Source organism: Schistocerca cancellata, chromosome 2 (assembly GCF_023864275.1).
Source record: "Schistocerca cancellata isolate TAMUIC-IGC-003103 chromosome 2, iqSchCanc2.1, whole genome shotgun sequence".
Classification (NCBI taxonomy): Eukaryota; Metazoa; Arthropoda; class Insecta; order Orthoptera; family Acrididae; genus Schistocerca; species Schistocerca cancellata.
Window position 1 is genome coordinate 936,296,114 of NC_064627.1, and position 17,423 is coordinate 936,313,536.

The window sequence follows — 17,423 nt, forward strand, 5'->3', positions numbered from 1 at the left end:
CTTGGTTAACCAGCAACGTATGGCCCAGGGAAGGAGACAGAAAATCTCCTCCACTACATTATGGATTTTCAGTCATGCCCAACCAAAAGCCCTGCATCTATGCACATGTGGAAACTTGCCCATTATACCGAAATAATTACTACTATCCAACCAATATTAACCAACAAAAATTCCAGCACGCCTTGCCAGAACTCAATGGCTGCTTCCATGCTACATAGTCTTGTATTTTCAAATAGCCTTGAGAATCTTATCGTAGCTAAAAAGAGTTCCTTTCTGCTTCTGGCAAAATGCTGTTTTTATGACACGCTGCCTGTCTCCTGGACATTACCGCTGGGCGGACGTGGCTGACTATCTTTCACTGCTCTTCACAAACGTGAAGAACGGCTACCACACCAAACAACTTTACGACTCTTCTGTTCCCCTAAGTTGACTTCCATTTTGCGAGCCAGCTAAAAGCCCCCAAAGTTGGCAAAATAACAAGACTTCTTCACCGTATCAAAAAGAAAGGAGAAATAGAAATAATTAACAATTTAGTCATTGGCAGCAATGTATAGTGCATGCAGTTTCATGCACTGTTAACAATTTGACGTGATTAACTATAGAACATGCATATTACATTATAAAATTGGTTATGGGACAGTTTGGGATTAAACTGCCAAATAACATAACGATTGTCATATTTTCCTTTAGACATATATTTGCGAATGTTTCTCTTTATTTGAAACAGTAAGGAATTACTGATGATTTATTGCAATAGACAAAGCATATATTGTGATGTGGTACAGACACTTACAATCTTGAGGAAGTGCTTGCTTACAGCTGTGGGGCAGCTCCATACATTACATTCGCTGTACATTCATTTAAACTATTATAGCACTTTTAGATACAGCTACATCTACATCCATGCTCTGTCAATCAATTTGAAGTGCGTGCCAGAGGGTACTTTCCTGTGCACCCAACTATTAGGATTTCTTCCACTCACATATGAAGCTTGGGAAGAACGGCTCTTTAAATGTCTGCATGCATACTGTAATTGTCATGATCCAATTTTCGCAGTCCCTATGGCAGAGACACATAGAGGGCTGTAGATTATTCCTAGATTCTTCTCTTAATATTCTTGAAACTTTGTGAGTAGACGTTCGTGAGATAGACAGTAGTAAAGTAGTATTAAGTGAAGAATCTAGGAATATACAGCGACTCCCTACATATCACTCCCTTAAGCCGTCGGCACACGGATCGTGCTGTCGAACGTTGAGCGTTGAGCGTGCCGAGTTCAACGTGCTGCTAAACGCTCAGAAACGATGCGACCTGTGCACACAGCACGTGGGCCCCAACGTAGTACACGCGATCACAACGCACTCCGGCGGCAGTTGGGGGAAGTTTCTAGTTCGTAAATCACACTGTTTACTAAACGGGCTCGCGTAAAATTTCCAAGTTGGCTCTATTAAAACGCATATTTCCTCCATTGTCCACGAAAAAGGAAGTACCGTGTCCAATCAATAAGGACACAAGCTTATAAAAGTTCCGTTGCAAACAGTGCGGTACAAATTTGGTATACTTCTTCACGTAAGATAAACATTAATTCATCATTCCCACATTTTGATAAAACCCCAAGGTCAGTCTTACTTGATTACTGTTCCCACCCAGTAGCAGAATCTTTGCAACATGTGAATTACGAAGCGTAAAAGAAAAAGGAGCAAAATATCTTTATACAAGTAGCGCAAGCTGTCCTGTAGATCAAACCAATCGAACACCCAAAGAAAGGTGAACTTATATTTACATAACATCAAAAATTATCGTATATACTTATATTAAACTAATAATAAAGTATCAGAAACTAATAAAAACGCAAATATTAGGCAAAAATTTAGGCAGTGGCGAGTCGCGAACCACAGAATAGAAATTCCACAGAATAGTGACGCTACTCACCACGTTAAACCAACATGATGGGCTTAGTTGCCATTCCTAACATCTTAGAACTGGCTGAAAGCTTTAGTTGTAGCTATGTTACTAACTGAAATTCAATTATAACAAATCGCACAAAGAACAATGCGTTTTGGGTGGATCCTCAGTCCTCAGTCTTCAAATAGCAAATTCTCATAATACGTAAGTTACAATAATTCTTTTGCCGCGAATATGATGTTTCTCATTATTTTGTTGGAACGGATCACATAGGTAACAATGGGTTTTTCAGTGATTCTCAATTTGCTGGTGCTCACAAACGGCATATATACGTACAGGCTTGAAATGAATGCCAATATGGCGCCTCACAACTTTGTGCTGAAGGGAGATGGCGTGCATGTGACGTAGGTGACGTTGTGCCATCTCATTGGTCAACGCTCAGACGCGCGCCCGGAATATCTGACATGCTAGATATTGCTCTGCACGTTCGAAAAGACTCTTGAACGTTCTGTTCCACGCCATGATGTCAGAAACTCGGCACGCTCAACGCTCAACATTCGGATGCACGGTCCGTGTGCCGACGGCTTTAGGGACCGTGAAAACCAGCTTGGGCTAATTACGGCACGTAAAGAGGCGCTTAAGCAGTTATTCTACCGTGCTCCGAACGCGAATGGACTGGGAGGAAACGATAATACATGGTACAATGGGCAGTACCCAGTGCCACGCACTTCACAGCCGTTTGCAGAGTGTAGATGTAAGTGTAGATAGGTGGTATCCATCTTCAAGCTTCTTCCAATTCAGGTTGTTCATCATTACCATGATGCTATCCTATTAGTGTAACAACTCTACTGCCCTTCATTGTGAAAGCTGAAAAACCATATTGATGCATGTGTCTTGGAACGTCATTCCTGTATAAGAAATGGTACAGAATCCAAAACTGAACTGCCAAGTAACGCACACTGCTTCATAAATGATAAGTTTGTCTGGAGTAAGCCGCCCACTGAAAACTGAAAAATGTTGGTGCAATACTGCGGTAAGGCTTTGAGGTTAAAGACTAGTATCAATCAATTGAGCGAAAATGGCTGCAGATATTAATAATATTAAGTAAATAACCGAGGAAAAATGGCTGCATGTGTTAATAATGGTATGCATGTGTGTTGTTTGCAGCTGACCCGACGCTGCACTACAGAGATGACGACGACTTCCTCATCCGCTTCCTGCGGCCAACCAAGTACTACCCTAAGAGCGCCCACGAGCTGGTGAGTGTTCCTGCTGCACCATTTCAGTGCAGTGTGCAGTAATGTGTTCATTGTAATTAAGTATTACAGTAGTTGAATTACATGTTTATTACCTTATAAATAAATAAAAAACTTTTTTATTTTAAATTCAGTGCATTAGTATTTGTAAATTGACTCTTCCATATAGTGTTCAGTAAAAAATGACGATCATTCCACTTGGGATCTGTGGAATGGTACATTAGCTTATTTGTTTTAGTTGTAAATATTTGTCATGTATTGTTGTTTTTCTGACATGTTCCACATCCTGGAGGACCTCCTCACTACGGATCAATTGGAATGAAAGTAAATCTAATCTAATCTAAAACCTGCTGCCTCAGCACCTGCTTGCGTACGGCTATAAAAACGACAAAATGCTTTGTGACTGAATGTGACGACAGTGTCCAGTGCAACATGTACTCTGCGCGTCCATTCCCTCCTCTGTGTTACCACAGTTAGCTTGTAAATGTTCCCATTTGTACTGGGAACGCAGGACCTGGCTGTACTCTGCCACGCCAAAGCAGAACACTGAGATTCTGTAATTGTTGACCCACCTGATGTCTTCTATAGGTGTCCTGTGCAGACATAGCACTCAGGTAATGAATACGTTTTTCTTGACGTGAGGGTGTGAAATTTACTATTAAGTTGGCTAAGGTTCAAATGGTTCAAATGGCTCTGAGCACTATGGGACTTAACTTCTGAGGTCATCAGTCCCCTAGAACTTAGAACTACTTAAACCTAACTAACCTAAGGACATCACACACATCCATGCCCGAGGCAGGATTCGAACCTGCGACCGTAGAGGCCGCGCGGTTCCAGACTGTAGCGCCTAGAACCGCTTGGCCACACCGGCCGGCTAGTTGGCTAAGGCAGTACACAACTAAATAAGTACCCAGAGTTAAATGGGATGCCTGTGGCCTTTTGTTTATTTATAACACACAGAGCAGCTAAAACGATAAACTGCTGACAAGACATTCCACAAACATATGCCTACAAAGTCACAAGTAACACTGTTCACGTATGTAACACTTAATGATCCTGCAACATTAAATACATTACAGTCACAGATCAGTTTACACAACCCATACTCTGTTTTTCTCTGACTTGCTCGCAGAGTTAAGATTTCTTAAGGTCATTATACACGGCGTCATCTCAGATCTTAAATGTGCGGCGCCTAGACCGAACTGTACTGTATATCCCCTACTTACCGACTCAGCTGATCAGCGCAAATCACTTTGCTCGGTGCCCAATTCTGGCGGGAGCCGATGACGTATGAAATGCTTCGCCTGCGTATCGTTATTCTAATTTATTTATTCATTTAATCGTATGGCTAGGGCCACCCCGTCGGACAGACCGTTCGCCGGGTGCCGGTCTTTCAATTTGACGCCACTTCGGCGACCTGCAGTCGATGAGGATGATAGGACGATGATGAGGACAGCACAACACGCAGTCCCTGGGCGGAGAAAATTCCCCGACCCAGCTGGGAATCAAACCCGGGCCCAGAGGATTTACAATCCGTCACGCTGACCATTCAGCTACCGGGGGCGGACTCCTATTCTAATGTTATTATTAAGATGAAATTGAAGTGAATAGATGATTGCTTACTATTGAGAGGATAGATGGTATGATTCTTCATTAAATGTGCGTCACATTTTAAAAATATTAGTAAATGAAAATTAGAGATTTAGCAGGCTGGCCCACGCGGTAATCTCTACATCTCCTGTTCAGGCAGTTAGCCATATCCGATTGCTGAACTGCCACAATTTCTCATGGAATCGGTACACAATGTACCATCTGATGCCTACACCTCACTCCACTTCGTACGTCACACTTCACCTGATGCAATCTCAACTAAATTATGAAATGAAGTTGAGGGCTGAGTATTGCGGCACCTAAAGCCATAAATGTTACATGTGGCATGATGTACGAGGTGCATTCAAGTTCTAAGGCCTCCGATTTTTTTTTCTAATTAACTACTCACCCGAAATCGATGAAACTGGTGCTACTTCTCGACGTAATCGCCCTGCAGACGTACACATTTTTCACAACGCTGACGCCATGATTCCATGGCAGCGGCGAAGGCTTCTTTAGGAGTCTGGTTTGACCACTGGAAAATCGCTGAGGCAATAGCAGCACGGCTGGTGAATGTGCGGCCACAGAGAGTGTCTTTCATTGTTGGAAAAAGCCAAAAGTTACTAGGAGCCAGGTCGGGTGAGTAGGGAGCATGAGGAATCACTTCAAAGTTGTTATCACGAAGAAACTGTTGCGTAACGTTAGCTCGATGTGCGGGTGCGTTGTTTTGGTGAAACAGCACACGCGCAGCCCTTCCCGGAAGTTTTTGTTGCAGTGCAGGAAGGAATTTGTTCATAAAAACATTTTCGTAGGATGCACCTGTTACCGTAGTGCCCTTTGGAACGCAATGAGTAAGGATTACGTCCTCGCTGTCCCAGAACATGGACACCATCATTTTTTCAGCACTGGCGGCTACCCGAAATTTTTTTGGTGGCGGTGAATCTGTGTGCTTCCATTGAGCTGACTGACGCTTTGTTTCTGGATTGAAAAATGGGATCCACGTCTCGTCCATTGTCACAGCCGATGAAAAGAAAGTCCCATTCATGCTGTCGTTGCGCGTCAACATTGCTCGGCAACATGCCACACGGGCAGCCATGTGGTCGTCCGTCAGCATTCGTGGCACCCAACTGGATGACACTTTTCGAATTTTCAGGTCGTCATGCAGGATTGTGTGCACAGAACCCACAGAAATGCCAACTATGGAGGCAATCTGTTCAACAGTCATTCGGCGATCCACCAAAACAATTCTCTCCACTTTCTCGATCATGTCGTCAGACCGGCTTGTGCGAGCCCGAGGTTGTTTCGATTTGTTGTCACACGATGTTCTGCCTTCATTAAACTGTCGCACCCACGAATGCACTTTCGATACATCCATAACTCCATCACCACATGTCTCCTTCAACTGTCGATGAATTTCAATTGGTTTCACACCACGCAAATTCAGAAAACGAATGATTGCACGCTGTTCAAGTAAGGAAAACGTCGCCATTTTAAGTATTTAAAACAGTTCTCATTCTCGCCGCTGGCGGTAAAATTCCATCTGCCGTACGGAGCTGCCATCTCTGGGACGTATTGACAATGAACGCGGCCTCATTTTAAAACAATGTGCATGTTTCTATCTCTTTCCAGTCTGGAGAAAAAAAATCGGAGGCCTTAGAACTTGAATGCACCTCGTACCTCGTCGATATAATTAAAGTGCAACTACTGACGGATATCCACTGTGGTCTTTAATTGTCGTATGTCAGAGAAAAAAAAATGTTAAAATGTGTGTGAAATCTTATGGGACTTAACTGCTAAGGACAAACACACACACCCATGCCCGAGGGAGGACTCGAACCTCCTCCGGGACCAGCCGCACAGTCCGTGACAGACGCCCAGACGGGTAGTTGCAACTTGATTCTGTCAACGACTTTTAAAAGGAAAAAAAAAGGAAGGTCATTACCTACAGGGCACAAGCTCAGATTGGGGAAGGACAGGGTCGGAAATCGGCCGTGCTCTTTCGAAAGAATCATCCAAGCATTCGACTACAGCGATTTTGGAAAATCATAGAAAACCTAAATCCGCACGGTCAACAACATTTCGTTCTGCTGGAGGACACTGGACCGTTGGCGCCTGCCAAACTGTACACTTCGAGTGTTCTCCTTGCACTCTCTTTACTACCGGGTGGTTTTAACTAAAGTGCAGCTGCTCACGAAGGCCCAGTGTTGGCTGTAATTATCGTGCGGCAGATACGGTATTATCGTACGGTAGATATGCTAACGCGTTAATGCAGAACCGATTTATATTGGAAAAACGTTAGTTCCAATTTTGGCCACGAGGTGAAAATCCGTGGTTGTGAATGCAAGAAAGGCTTATAGAAGTGTTTCCACATGTAATGGATTAGGAACGGGACGTGGAGGCATGATGTTGAGTTTATTATAAATCATATTGCATGAAAACAGTGAATTCCACACGGCTGTGCTCTTCCAAAACAGGATGCTTGGGATGTGGTCTGCTGAGTGGCGAGGCATGACAGTGCCTAATAAACTGCGGGCTGTCAAGGAGACGACCGATGTGTGGCGCTCCTCCCTGCGGTCTTCTCGCAGGGACTCTGTCATCCTGTGTCGGCTCCGCATCGGCCATACATACCTGACGCACGGCCATCTTTTGCGTCAGGAGGATCCCCCCCTGTGTCGGTGTGGGTCCCGGCTGACGGTCGCCCACATTTTATTGGAGTGTCCCCGACTGCGCACCCTTCGGCAGTCTTTTAATCTCCCGGGCACCTTGCCTTTGATTTTATGCGACGATGCCTCCATGGCTGACAATGTTTTACATTTTATCCGTGCTAGTCCTTTTTATGGATCCATTTAGGGGGGTCCTGCACTTTTCCGTTTCTGTGTCTTTTGTCCTCGCGTCTCTCCATATTTGTTGCTGTTTTGGTGTCTCATTGGATGGTTGACTCTTTCCCTTTTTTGTTGTCGTGGTCAGTCAACCAGTCTCCGGCCATAGTCTTCTCTTCCATTTCTTTCTGTCTGGTGTTCGTCTGTACTCTTCCTTTCTGTAGTGTTCGTTGCCTAATTTGTGTTCTTTAGCACCTGGGGGGTGGGGGCAGTCTCCTTCCCCTTGGGGTTTTATCTGCTCTGCGACTTTGTCTCGCTTGTTTTTGGAATGGGGGACTGATGACCTTAGCTGTTTAGTCCCCCTTAAACATCCCAACAACCACCACCACCAGGAATCACATGCTGGACAAGGAGGTCTCGAAAACGTGGAGACGTTACAGTACAACTAACATGCCCTATGGGCATATTTTCTTTAATAAAAAAAAAAAAAAACTGGATCCACACCACACAGTCACGTACAGTGAGTGCTACGGCCCTTCGTGTAGAACACACGGTTTAACAGTACCCCAAAATTAGGCAATTCTTTATAATCACTGCACTCTGTAGCGTAAAATGTGCCACATCACTTCATAGAATATTGGTCGGCCACATGTCATTCACTTCGATCCGTGCCATAAAACTGAAGCGCAGGTTCAGAATGGAACTGTGGATCGTGAGGTTTCAATCGTTGCACCGTCTGGATCTTGTACGGGTACGAGTGTAAAACAGCCCGCAACACTTTCCGCACTGTTGACCATGAGATGGTCAGTTCTCGTGACACTGCACCGGGGCTAGCACTACAAGGGTCACATGCTGCACGGCCAGTTACAGTAACAGCAACCTCGTCAACTTTCACCGCGATAGGATGGTTTCCTCTTCCGGGTGCCACAGCAAGCTCACCCATGTTTTCGATTTTCATTACCATCTTTTTTAAACAACCAGACCTTTCAGAAGGCGATACACTCTCAATGCAGCACTGTAGCTGCTGCCGTTCACATAAAACTGTTTCACTAACAGCACACGGTCTCTCTCCTCGGTAGCCATATTGTTCATTCACGTTATGACTTGTCAAATGAAAGCGTGGATGTCATACTGTCATTCAGACAGTGCACAGCGTAAGATTTCCACCTGGTGGCCAAAAGTGAAAATATTTTTTTCAGCTTAAATCGTTTCTGCATTAACGCATCAGCATATCTACCAAGTTTCTCTGTTACACGCCGCGCGGGATTAGCCGAGCCGTCTTAGGCGCTGCAGTCATGGACTGTGCGGATGGTCCCGGCGGAGGTTCGAGTCCTCCCTCGGCCATGGGTGTGTGTATTTGTCCTTAGGATAATTTAGGTTAAGTAGTGTGTGAGCTTAGGGACTGATGACCTTAGCAGTTAAGTCCCATTAGATTTCACACACATTTCAACATTTTTTTTCCTGGGGGTCTGAAATTTAAATACAATAATGTTTCTGCAGTTAACACGAGGTAAACAACTGGGAAAATAAACAATAACATGACATACAAGTTCTAGTTGACTTCGAATAATAAAGTCTGGAGTCTTTATCGGTATCAACTGAATTTACAATTATGCAGCAATACATTCAAATTAATATGTGTATCAGATAATAAATAGCTTGCTTCATGTTGCATGGATCATTTTGCACAATAAATAGTAATGGTGTGGAACGAGTCATTTTACATTCACATTGTAAATTAATTTGTACATACGGTTACTTGCTGAACATTAGTAAGAGTTTTTTTTATAAAAAACAAATATAAACTTTTGATTTAGTAGAATGAGATTTTCACTCTGCAGCGGAATGTGCGCTGATATGAAACTTTCCTGGCAGATTAAAACTGTGTGCCGGACCGACACTCGAAGTTGGGACCTTTGCCTTTCGCGGGCAAATGCTCTACCAACTGAGCTACCCAAGCACGACTCACGCCCCCTCCTCACAGTTTTCCTTCTGCCAGTACCTCGTCTCCTACCTTTCAAACTTTACAGAAGCTCTCCTGCGAACCTTGCAGAACACACAGTTTTAATCTACCAGGAAAGTTTTGATTTAGTAGTTTCTACCCACCATGTGTAACACATTACGGTAATAGAAATTCTTCTACGGAATAGAGGAGTTGTCAACCAGAAACTTTCTAAGTTTGTTTTCAGATTTACTTTACTTTGTTATATGAAGAGAAAGAGAGTGATTGTAAATACAAAATTTCACTGAACGAGTTGCATAATGTCGTTTTGAAAATTATAACTTTAATCTGTTTCTCTCCTACTAGGGAATTTAATAAATTTTGTTACAATCATGCGCACCACGATCACTTGTAGCTATGGACTGCATAGTGGATAAGTATGACAAGATCTTTAATTGGACTATTATTTGTAACTGAAAGTAAACACAAATAATTTAAATTTTAAGACAGGTATTTATTGCATGGGTGCAAGGATGGGATCATTTCGACATTAATAACGTGGGGATATGGAAGCCGTAATCAACAAATGACTGTGCCCACGATATACAATTGACTAGCATCGTTGTGCTTAGTACTTTTTTAGTTACACGCAATTCAAAAGGTGAAATTACATCGAAAGATACTATTAATCGATATAGCAGGCTCTTACGAAGCTCTGCAACAACTTAAGTGATTTGATTGGCAAATGGAATGTCTTATTATTGATCACTGATCTGAGCTGTAAATAGATCAGGTTGCTAATAACTTAAATTACAGTAATTTCAATTATTTGATGTGTGCGTCAAACACTGTCCGGCAGAGTTAGGTAAAAATTTTCTGCGTAATTACAGTGACAATACAGTAAATACGAGCAATATTATACCGAAGTATTTTCTTTTAAATAATTCCTTTGAGAAAGAAAGGCACTTTCAATGTCTATGCAGCATGGCTGCTTGAAGAGCATATCGTAAGAGAAATAATTTAGTTTCTCTGGTAACATATAGCGTTCACAATACCTCACCACAACATTTAGAGTTTAATACATTGACATCTCTTGCTATGGTTTGCTCAGACGCTACATTAAGGCATTTCAAAACACACTAGGATTAATTCGATATGGAGTGGTTTGTGAGCTTTGCAGTAGGTTCGTTACTACGAATAAAAATCGTTCAGTTAAAAGATAATACGAGTATAAAGCAGGTAACAGTACAGCTTGCTGTGGTCTTATTCTACTAATAAAACAAAACAGTCCACATATGTCTTTAAGAGATGAAGAAATTTGTTTGACTGTTGACATGCAGTGCCGTAATTATGAAATAAGTTCTCGTAGCTGAAAGTACATTAAACTCTACACACTGAGAGCGACCGCATTGCGATCCACACAATCGTTAGTGGGTAGTCTTTATCGTAATGATTTCTTCTCGAATCACTACCTACTTAAAGCGCCAATTAGCACCTTCGCTACACGGAAGTACTACGCTCTTGTGCAGAGTACAGCTCGTGAAAGATACATATACTCTCAAGGTTGGTTAATAGCAAAGTGTTTTAATAATATCAAAGATCGCTCTCGTCTTATTAAAAGGAAAATCTCTTAGCTGTTTCACTTTTTCAAACTACATATTTTCTACTCGATCATGGTGGTTGCCATTAAAAATAAATTTTTACGTAATAGCTGTTCTTGGTAAGTTATTTGTATGTCGTTTTCTACTAACACGACAAAGTAATGACACTGTTAATCAAAGTGTAGAAGCTTTGAAAAAAATACGAAACTTTCCACTAAGGAATATATTTCGTGCAGTAGTTGTAATATTTTGACTACTTTTAAGAGGCAATGCTTGTGTCAAAAACTTCGCGAAATGCGCTTATATACTTTGAACCCGAACTCTACCGACAAAATTTTCAGAGAAAGTTCAGAGATATCTTCTGCGTATTTTAGGATAAGGGGCCGATTGCTCATTACAGAGTAATTGCTTTTATTTCGATTTCTTACCCCGTTTATCTTTATATCTACATTACCCCCCTGAAAATATCTCCATAGCAGTGCAAGTGTCAGCGGTATGCGCTGTGTATCTTACACTCATTTTTATAAATTAAGAATAATGGCAGAATGTGGTGCCACACAACGTGGCACTACACAAAACTGGCGCTAATAGCATAGGCACATGGGGAACATACACAACACATTTCTGTAAGTCCACGGTATTGGTGATAAGTTGAGAAAACCGGCCCGAAACACATGTGCTGCAAAACGCCACTGTTTCCTGCGCATGTACCCCGACATCAATATGGGATATGATCACCATGCACACGTACACAGGCCGCACATCGGGTTGGCATACTCTGGATCAGGTGGTCGAGCAGCTGATGGGGGAGGGCCTATAGCTTCCCATTCTTGTACCAGCGCCTATCGGAGCTCCTGAAGGGTCGTAGGGGTTCGAAGACGTCGACCGAGAGCACCCCAGACGTACTCGATGTGGTTTAGGTCTGGAAAACAGGCAGGCCAATCCATTCGCCTGATATCTTCTGTTTCAAGGTACTCCTCCACGACGGCAGCTCGGTGGGGCCATGCATTATCATCCATCAGGAGGAAGGTGGGACCCACTGCACCCCTGAAAAGGCGGACATATTGGTGCAATATGACGTCCCGATACACCTGACCTCTTATAGTTCCTCTGTCAAAGACATGCAGGGGTGTTCGTGCACCAATCATAATCCCACCCCACACTATCAAACCACGACCTCCATACAGGTCCCTTTCAAGGATATGAAGGTGTTGGTATCTGGTTCCTCGTTCACGCCAAAAGAAAACCCGGCGAGAATCACTGTTCGCACTATACCTGGACTCGTCCGTGAACATAACCTGGGACCACTGTTCCGGTGATTATGTACTGTGTTCTTGATACCAGGCTTTACGCGCTCTCCTGTGACCAGGCGTCAGTGGACTGCACCTTGCAGGTCTCTGGGCGAATAAACCATGCCTGCTCAGTCGTCTGTAGACTGTGTGTCTGGAGACAACTGTTCCAGTGGTTGCGGTAAGGTCCTGAGCAAAGCTACCTGCAGTACTCCGTGGCCGTCTGCGGGCACTGATGATGAGATATCGGTCTTCTTGTGGTGTTGTACACTGTGGACGTCCGGTACTGTAGCGCCTGGACACGTTCCCTGTCTGCGGGAATCGTTTCCACAATCTTGAGATCACACTTTGTGGCACACGGAGGGACCGTGCTATGACCGTCATCGATATGTGTTCTTTGAGCCATTTTCAACACACTGTCACCATTAGCACGTCTGAAAACGTCTGCACACTTACTCGCTGCACCGTAGTCTACATGCACCGACACACCTCTGCGTATGTTGGCTGATGCTAGCGCCACCGTGCGACGACCGCAGGTCAAATGCACCGCTTGGTCATAGCTAGAGGTGACTTAAACCCGCAAACCGCCCACCAGAGAGTTGTTTCACCATGTATCAGCATTATCGTTAATTTATGAGCATGAGTGTATTTGCGGCACTTGCTGTTGACCAACTTTGATTCTATCGGGGACTACAGTAATGTTCACTTTATTCTTTGCCCTCAAGCTTACATTTAGTATTGCTCGGTTCAGTCTCGGGTTTATTTCTCTGGCAATGTTAGTTGCATATTAACAGCGATGCTGTGTGGTGTGGATAGGTTTATTGGTGATGAGTTGGCCGATATGCGCCTAGTGTATTCATTCATGACTGCAATTGAAGTACGGCACAACGACGCTATGTGGATCATTTCCGTAGTGACAGCAACAACAGCAAAGTACATTTGCACCTGAGAGCTATTGCTTTACTCGAATATGTTCACAGGGGATGATTCTCTCCATGGTTTCGGGGGAGTTCGAATCGAGCACGTAGTGCTCTGCCTCTTTAATCTGAATATGTAGAAAAATTTATCTATTCTGGTTCAGGTGTCTTCTTATTTTCGCTTTTGCATTTTTCGTTTCCTATTCCCGGCAGCAGGACCGTCAGCACTTTGGAGATCAATGATCTGGTCTTGTTGTCACCGCTCCTGGCAAGGACTGCGTCGGAAGCGTTGTTTCATTACTCTGTTTTTTGTGTTTTACGCTCTTGTGACTGCTTATTACTGGGTTTTTCACTATTGTTACTTCTACATCGACACTGCCGGAAAAAAATTGGTACACCCTTTTGGATGTTTCCAATTCACTCCTGTCTTATTGTTGCAACAGTGAAGATGGGGTACATGAAACGATTACTGTTACAGATCAGTAGCACAAGCGGTTCTGAGAAACCATGTATCGAGCCATGCTGTAACACGCATATTAGTAACTGGTGTACCCTCCACGGGTGGCAATGCAAGCGCTGACTATGGCATCCAGATGGCGAACACTGTCCTGGGATACGTGTTGCCACGCCTGCTTGACTTGTTTACGTAGTTCTGTAAGAATTGTTGACTGACTATTCGCACGAGTCACTTCCCGTCCCATCATAACCCACACGTTCTCGACTGGAGACACGTCTGGAGATGGTGCTGTCCAGGGAAGGTGCTGCACGTTTTGCAGAGCACGTTTCTGAGTTTCACGGACAGTGTGTGGACGGACATTATCCTGTTGGAACAACACATCCCCTTCTTGTTGCAATAACGGCAAAAGAACGGGTCTAGCAACTTTCTGGGCGTACCAAGCGCTGGTTAACGTCCCCTCCAGATACACCAAAGATGTACGAGGATTGTAGGCTATCGCACGCGAGACCATAAGACCTGGGGTGGGGATAGTGTGACCTCGCAAATGACGATCACTTGCGCGCAGGCAGAATCTGCTTTAAGACACAGAGAAATTAACGACCTTAGCTGCCAGTGGGATTGAATTAAAGCAATGGGAAAAATTGGAAATTTGTGCAGGACCGAAAATCGAACCTGGGTCCCCTGCTTACAAGGCAAACAGTGCTCATTGCAACTAGCACGCCTCCCGTCAGAACCAAATTCTCAACTTATGCACACACTATTGCTGATGTGACCGTTGCCATAATCCTCACTACTCGTAGCACTTCACTGATTCCCGTGAGATTTCGAGCTTGTTGTGCGTCTGTAATCGTTTCGGACGTTTCCGAAAGAACAGACACCACATGTAGATTTCTTGATACAATAATTTACCAACAGCCGTATATATTGTAGAAATTTATTTCATAAACTTCTTATATTCAACCAGTTTCGGCACTACATTGATGCCATCTTCAGGCCCCTGTACAATGAGTAGAAGAAATGTATTATTATAAAAATATAGAACATACGTTAAAAATTGACAGGTATCTGTGTTAACTATGTAAGTGGCTCAAAAGGACAAATTGTATATCATTAAAGTTATATGTATTACTAGGGCAAATGTGCTTCTGCCTATGTCATGTTGTTGTTAATAGTTTTCACTGTTTTACTCGAATATAGCATAACAGATGAACATATGTATACGCTATTATTCATAAATCCGTACCACACAGTTGGAATAGGTCATGCATCACAACAATCAAATGTACTGTATACAATCATATGCCCAGTGGAAGAATTTTTTTATAATAATTAACTAACATAAATGAACAATAAAATAAATTTAAATACAATAAAATGTGACATAACCATGCCTGAACACTTAAGTTACGTATGTGTAGCCCAGGTCGTGTTATGTGTGGTACGATAAATAGCTGCCGCAATATTAAGATAAGAAGCATAAAAATGTTTGTCTTAAAACCCAACTACATTCACGAATTAAACCAATGCAATCCTACTATAAAAATCATCAAACCTGGTCCCGTAGGCACCACATTGGGACTCCTATGTAAGACCACCTCGCAGTGTGCTGAGTGGATTAATGCAACGACAGTAGCTGTCTCATATAGTCATAGTGAAAAAGAAGATGCTCGATCTCTATAAATCAAAGAACGTCTACCCCTTACACATAAGTCCTAAACAATTATGTAGGATTATAACAAGTGGAATCGAACGAATAAAAAGTAACAGAAGAAAAAGAAAAATATAGGAGGCCGCCTCTAAGTCCGAACATAAACCTCAAAATGAAAGGTATACCATCCCCATGACTAAGGGTACCACCTATAACCATGTCAAACCATTCTCAAGGTTGCATTGAGGCCAGGTGTAGTAACGTATAAGATGACTATCAGGATCTTAATTACATCATCCAATGTCATTATATTCTGTCTAATGACCTTAGTGAGTTGGGGACTGTCTGCATGGGTCTAAATGTCACGGTACCTAAAGCCTTGTCAGAATATTTGACTAGCTAAAATCAAACAATAACGAATTTATACCCATCAGCTAAGTATCGAGGAAATTCAGTATTACACCAACTATAAAATTGCTTAATAGCGTATAAATACGTTCTTATATATCAGTGAAAACTATTTACAAAAACATGACATAGGCAGAAGCACGTTTGCCCTAGTATTACATATAATTTTAATGATATACAATATGTCCTTGTGAGCCACTTACATAGTTAACATAGATACCTGTCAATTGTTAACGTATGTTCTACATTTTTATAATAGTACATTTGTTCTACTCATTGTACAGGGGCCTGAAGATGGCATCAATGTAATGCTGAAACTGATTGCATACAAGAAGTTCATAAAATAAATTTCTACAATATACGGGGTGAGTCAACTAACATTACCGCTGGATATATTTCGTAAACCACATCAAATACTGACGAATCGATTCCACATACCGAACGTGAGGAGAGGGGCTAGTGTAATTGGTTAATGCAAACCATAAAAAAATGCACGGAAGTATGTTTTTTAACACAAACTTACGTTTTTTTAAATGGAACCCCGTTAGTTTTGTTAGCACATCTGAACATATAAACAAATACGTAATCCGTGCCTTTTGCTGCATTTTAAAATGTTAATTACATCCGGAGATATTGTAACCTAAAGTTGACGCTTTAGTACCACTCCTCCGCTGTTCGATCGTGTGTATCGGAGAGTACCGAATTACGTAGGGATCCAAAGGAAACGGTGATGGACCTTAGGTACAGAAGAGACTGGAACAGCACATTACGTCCACATGCTAACACCTTTTTATTGGTCTTTTTGACTGACACACATGTACATTACCATGAGGGGTGAGGTACACGTACACACGTGGTTTCGGTTTTAAATTATGGAGTGGAATAGAGTGTGTCCCGACATGTTAGGCCAATACATGTTCAATGCGGTGGCAATCATTTGCTGCACACAATTGCAATCTCTGGCGTAATGAATGTCGTACACGCCGCAGTACATCTGGTGTAATGTCGCTGCAGGCTGCCACAATACGTTGTTTCATATCCTCTGGGGTTGTAGGCACATCACGGTACACATTCTCCTTCAAGGTACCCCACAGAAAGAAGTTCAGAGGTGTAAGATCAGGAGAATGGGCTGCCCAATTTATGAAACGCCCGTCGAACATCCTGTCAAGGGTCAGCCTAGTGTTAATTGCGGAATGTGCAGGTGTACCATCATGCTGATACCACATACGTCGACGCGTCTCCAGTGGGACATTTTCGAGCAACGTTGGCAGATCATTCTGTAGAAACGCGATGTATGTTGCAGCTGTTTGGGCCCCTGCAATGAAGTGAGGACCAATGAGGTGGTCGCCAATGATTCCGCACCATACATTTACAGTCCACGGTCGCTGTCGCTCTACCTGTCTGAGCCAGCGAGGACTGTCCACGGACCAGTAATGCATGTTCCGTAGATTCACTGCCCCGTGGTTTGTGAAACCCGCTTCATCGGTAAACAGGTAGAACAGCAACGCATTCTCTGTTAATGCCCATTGACAGAATTGCACTCGATGATTAAAGTCATCACCATGTAATTGCTGATGTAGCGACACATGAAACG

At 43.0% G+C, this 17,423-nt stretch overlaps 1 protein-coding gene across 1 annotated transcript in view; it reads left to right on the forward strand.

The window, feature by feature from the left end:
• Positions 1-17,423, forward strand: part of LOC126162907 (retinaldehyde-binding protein 1) — a 114,043-nt gene that overhangs the window by 36,792 nt on the left and 59,828 nt on the right. The window contains exon 3 of the mRNA XM_049919718.1: positions 3,070-3,161. Coding sequence (XP_049775675.1) covers positions 3,070-3,161 — 92 coding nt within the window. The remainder of the gene's footprint in view (positions 1-3,069; positions 3,162-17,423) is intronic.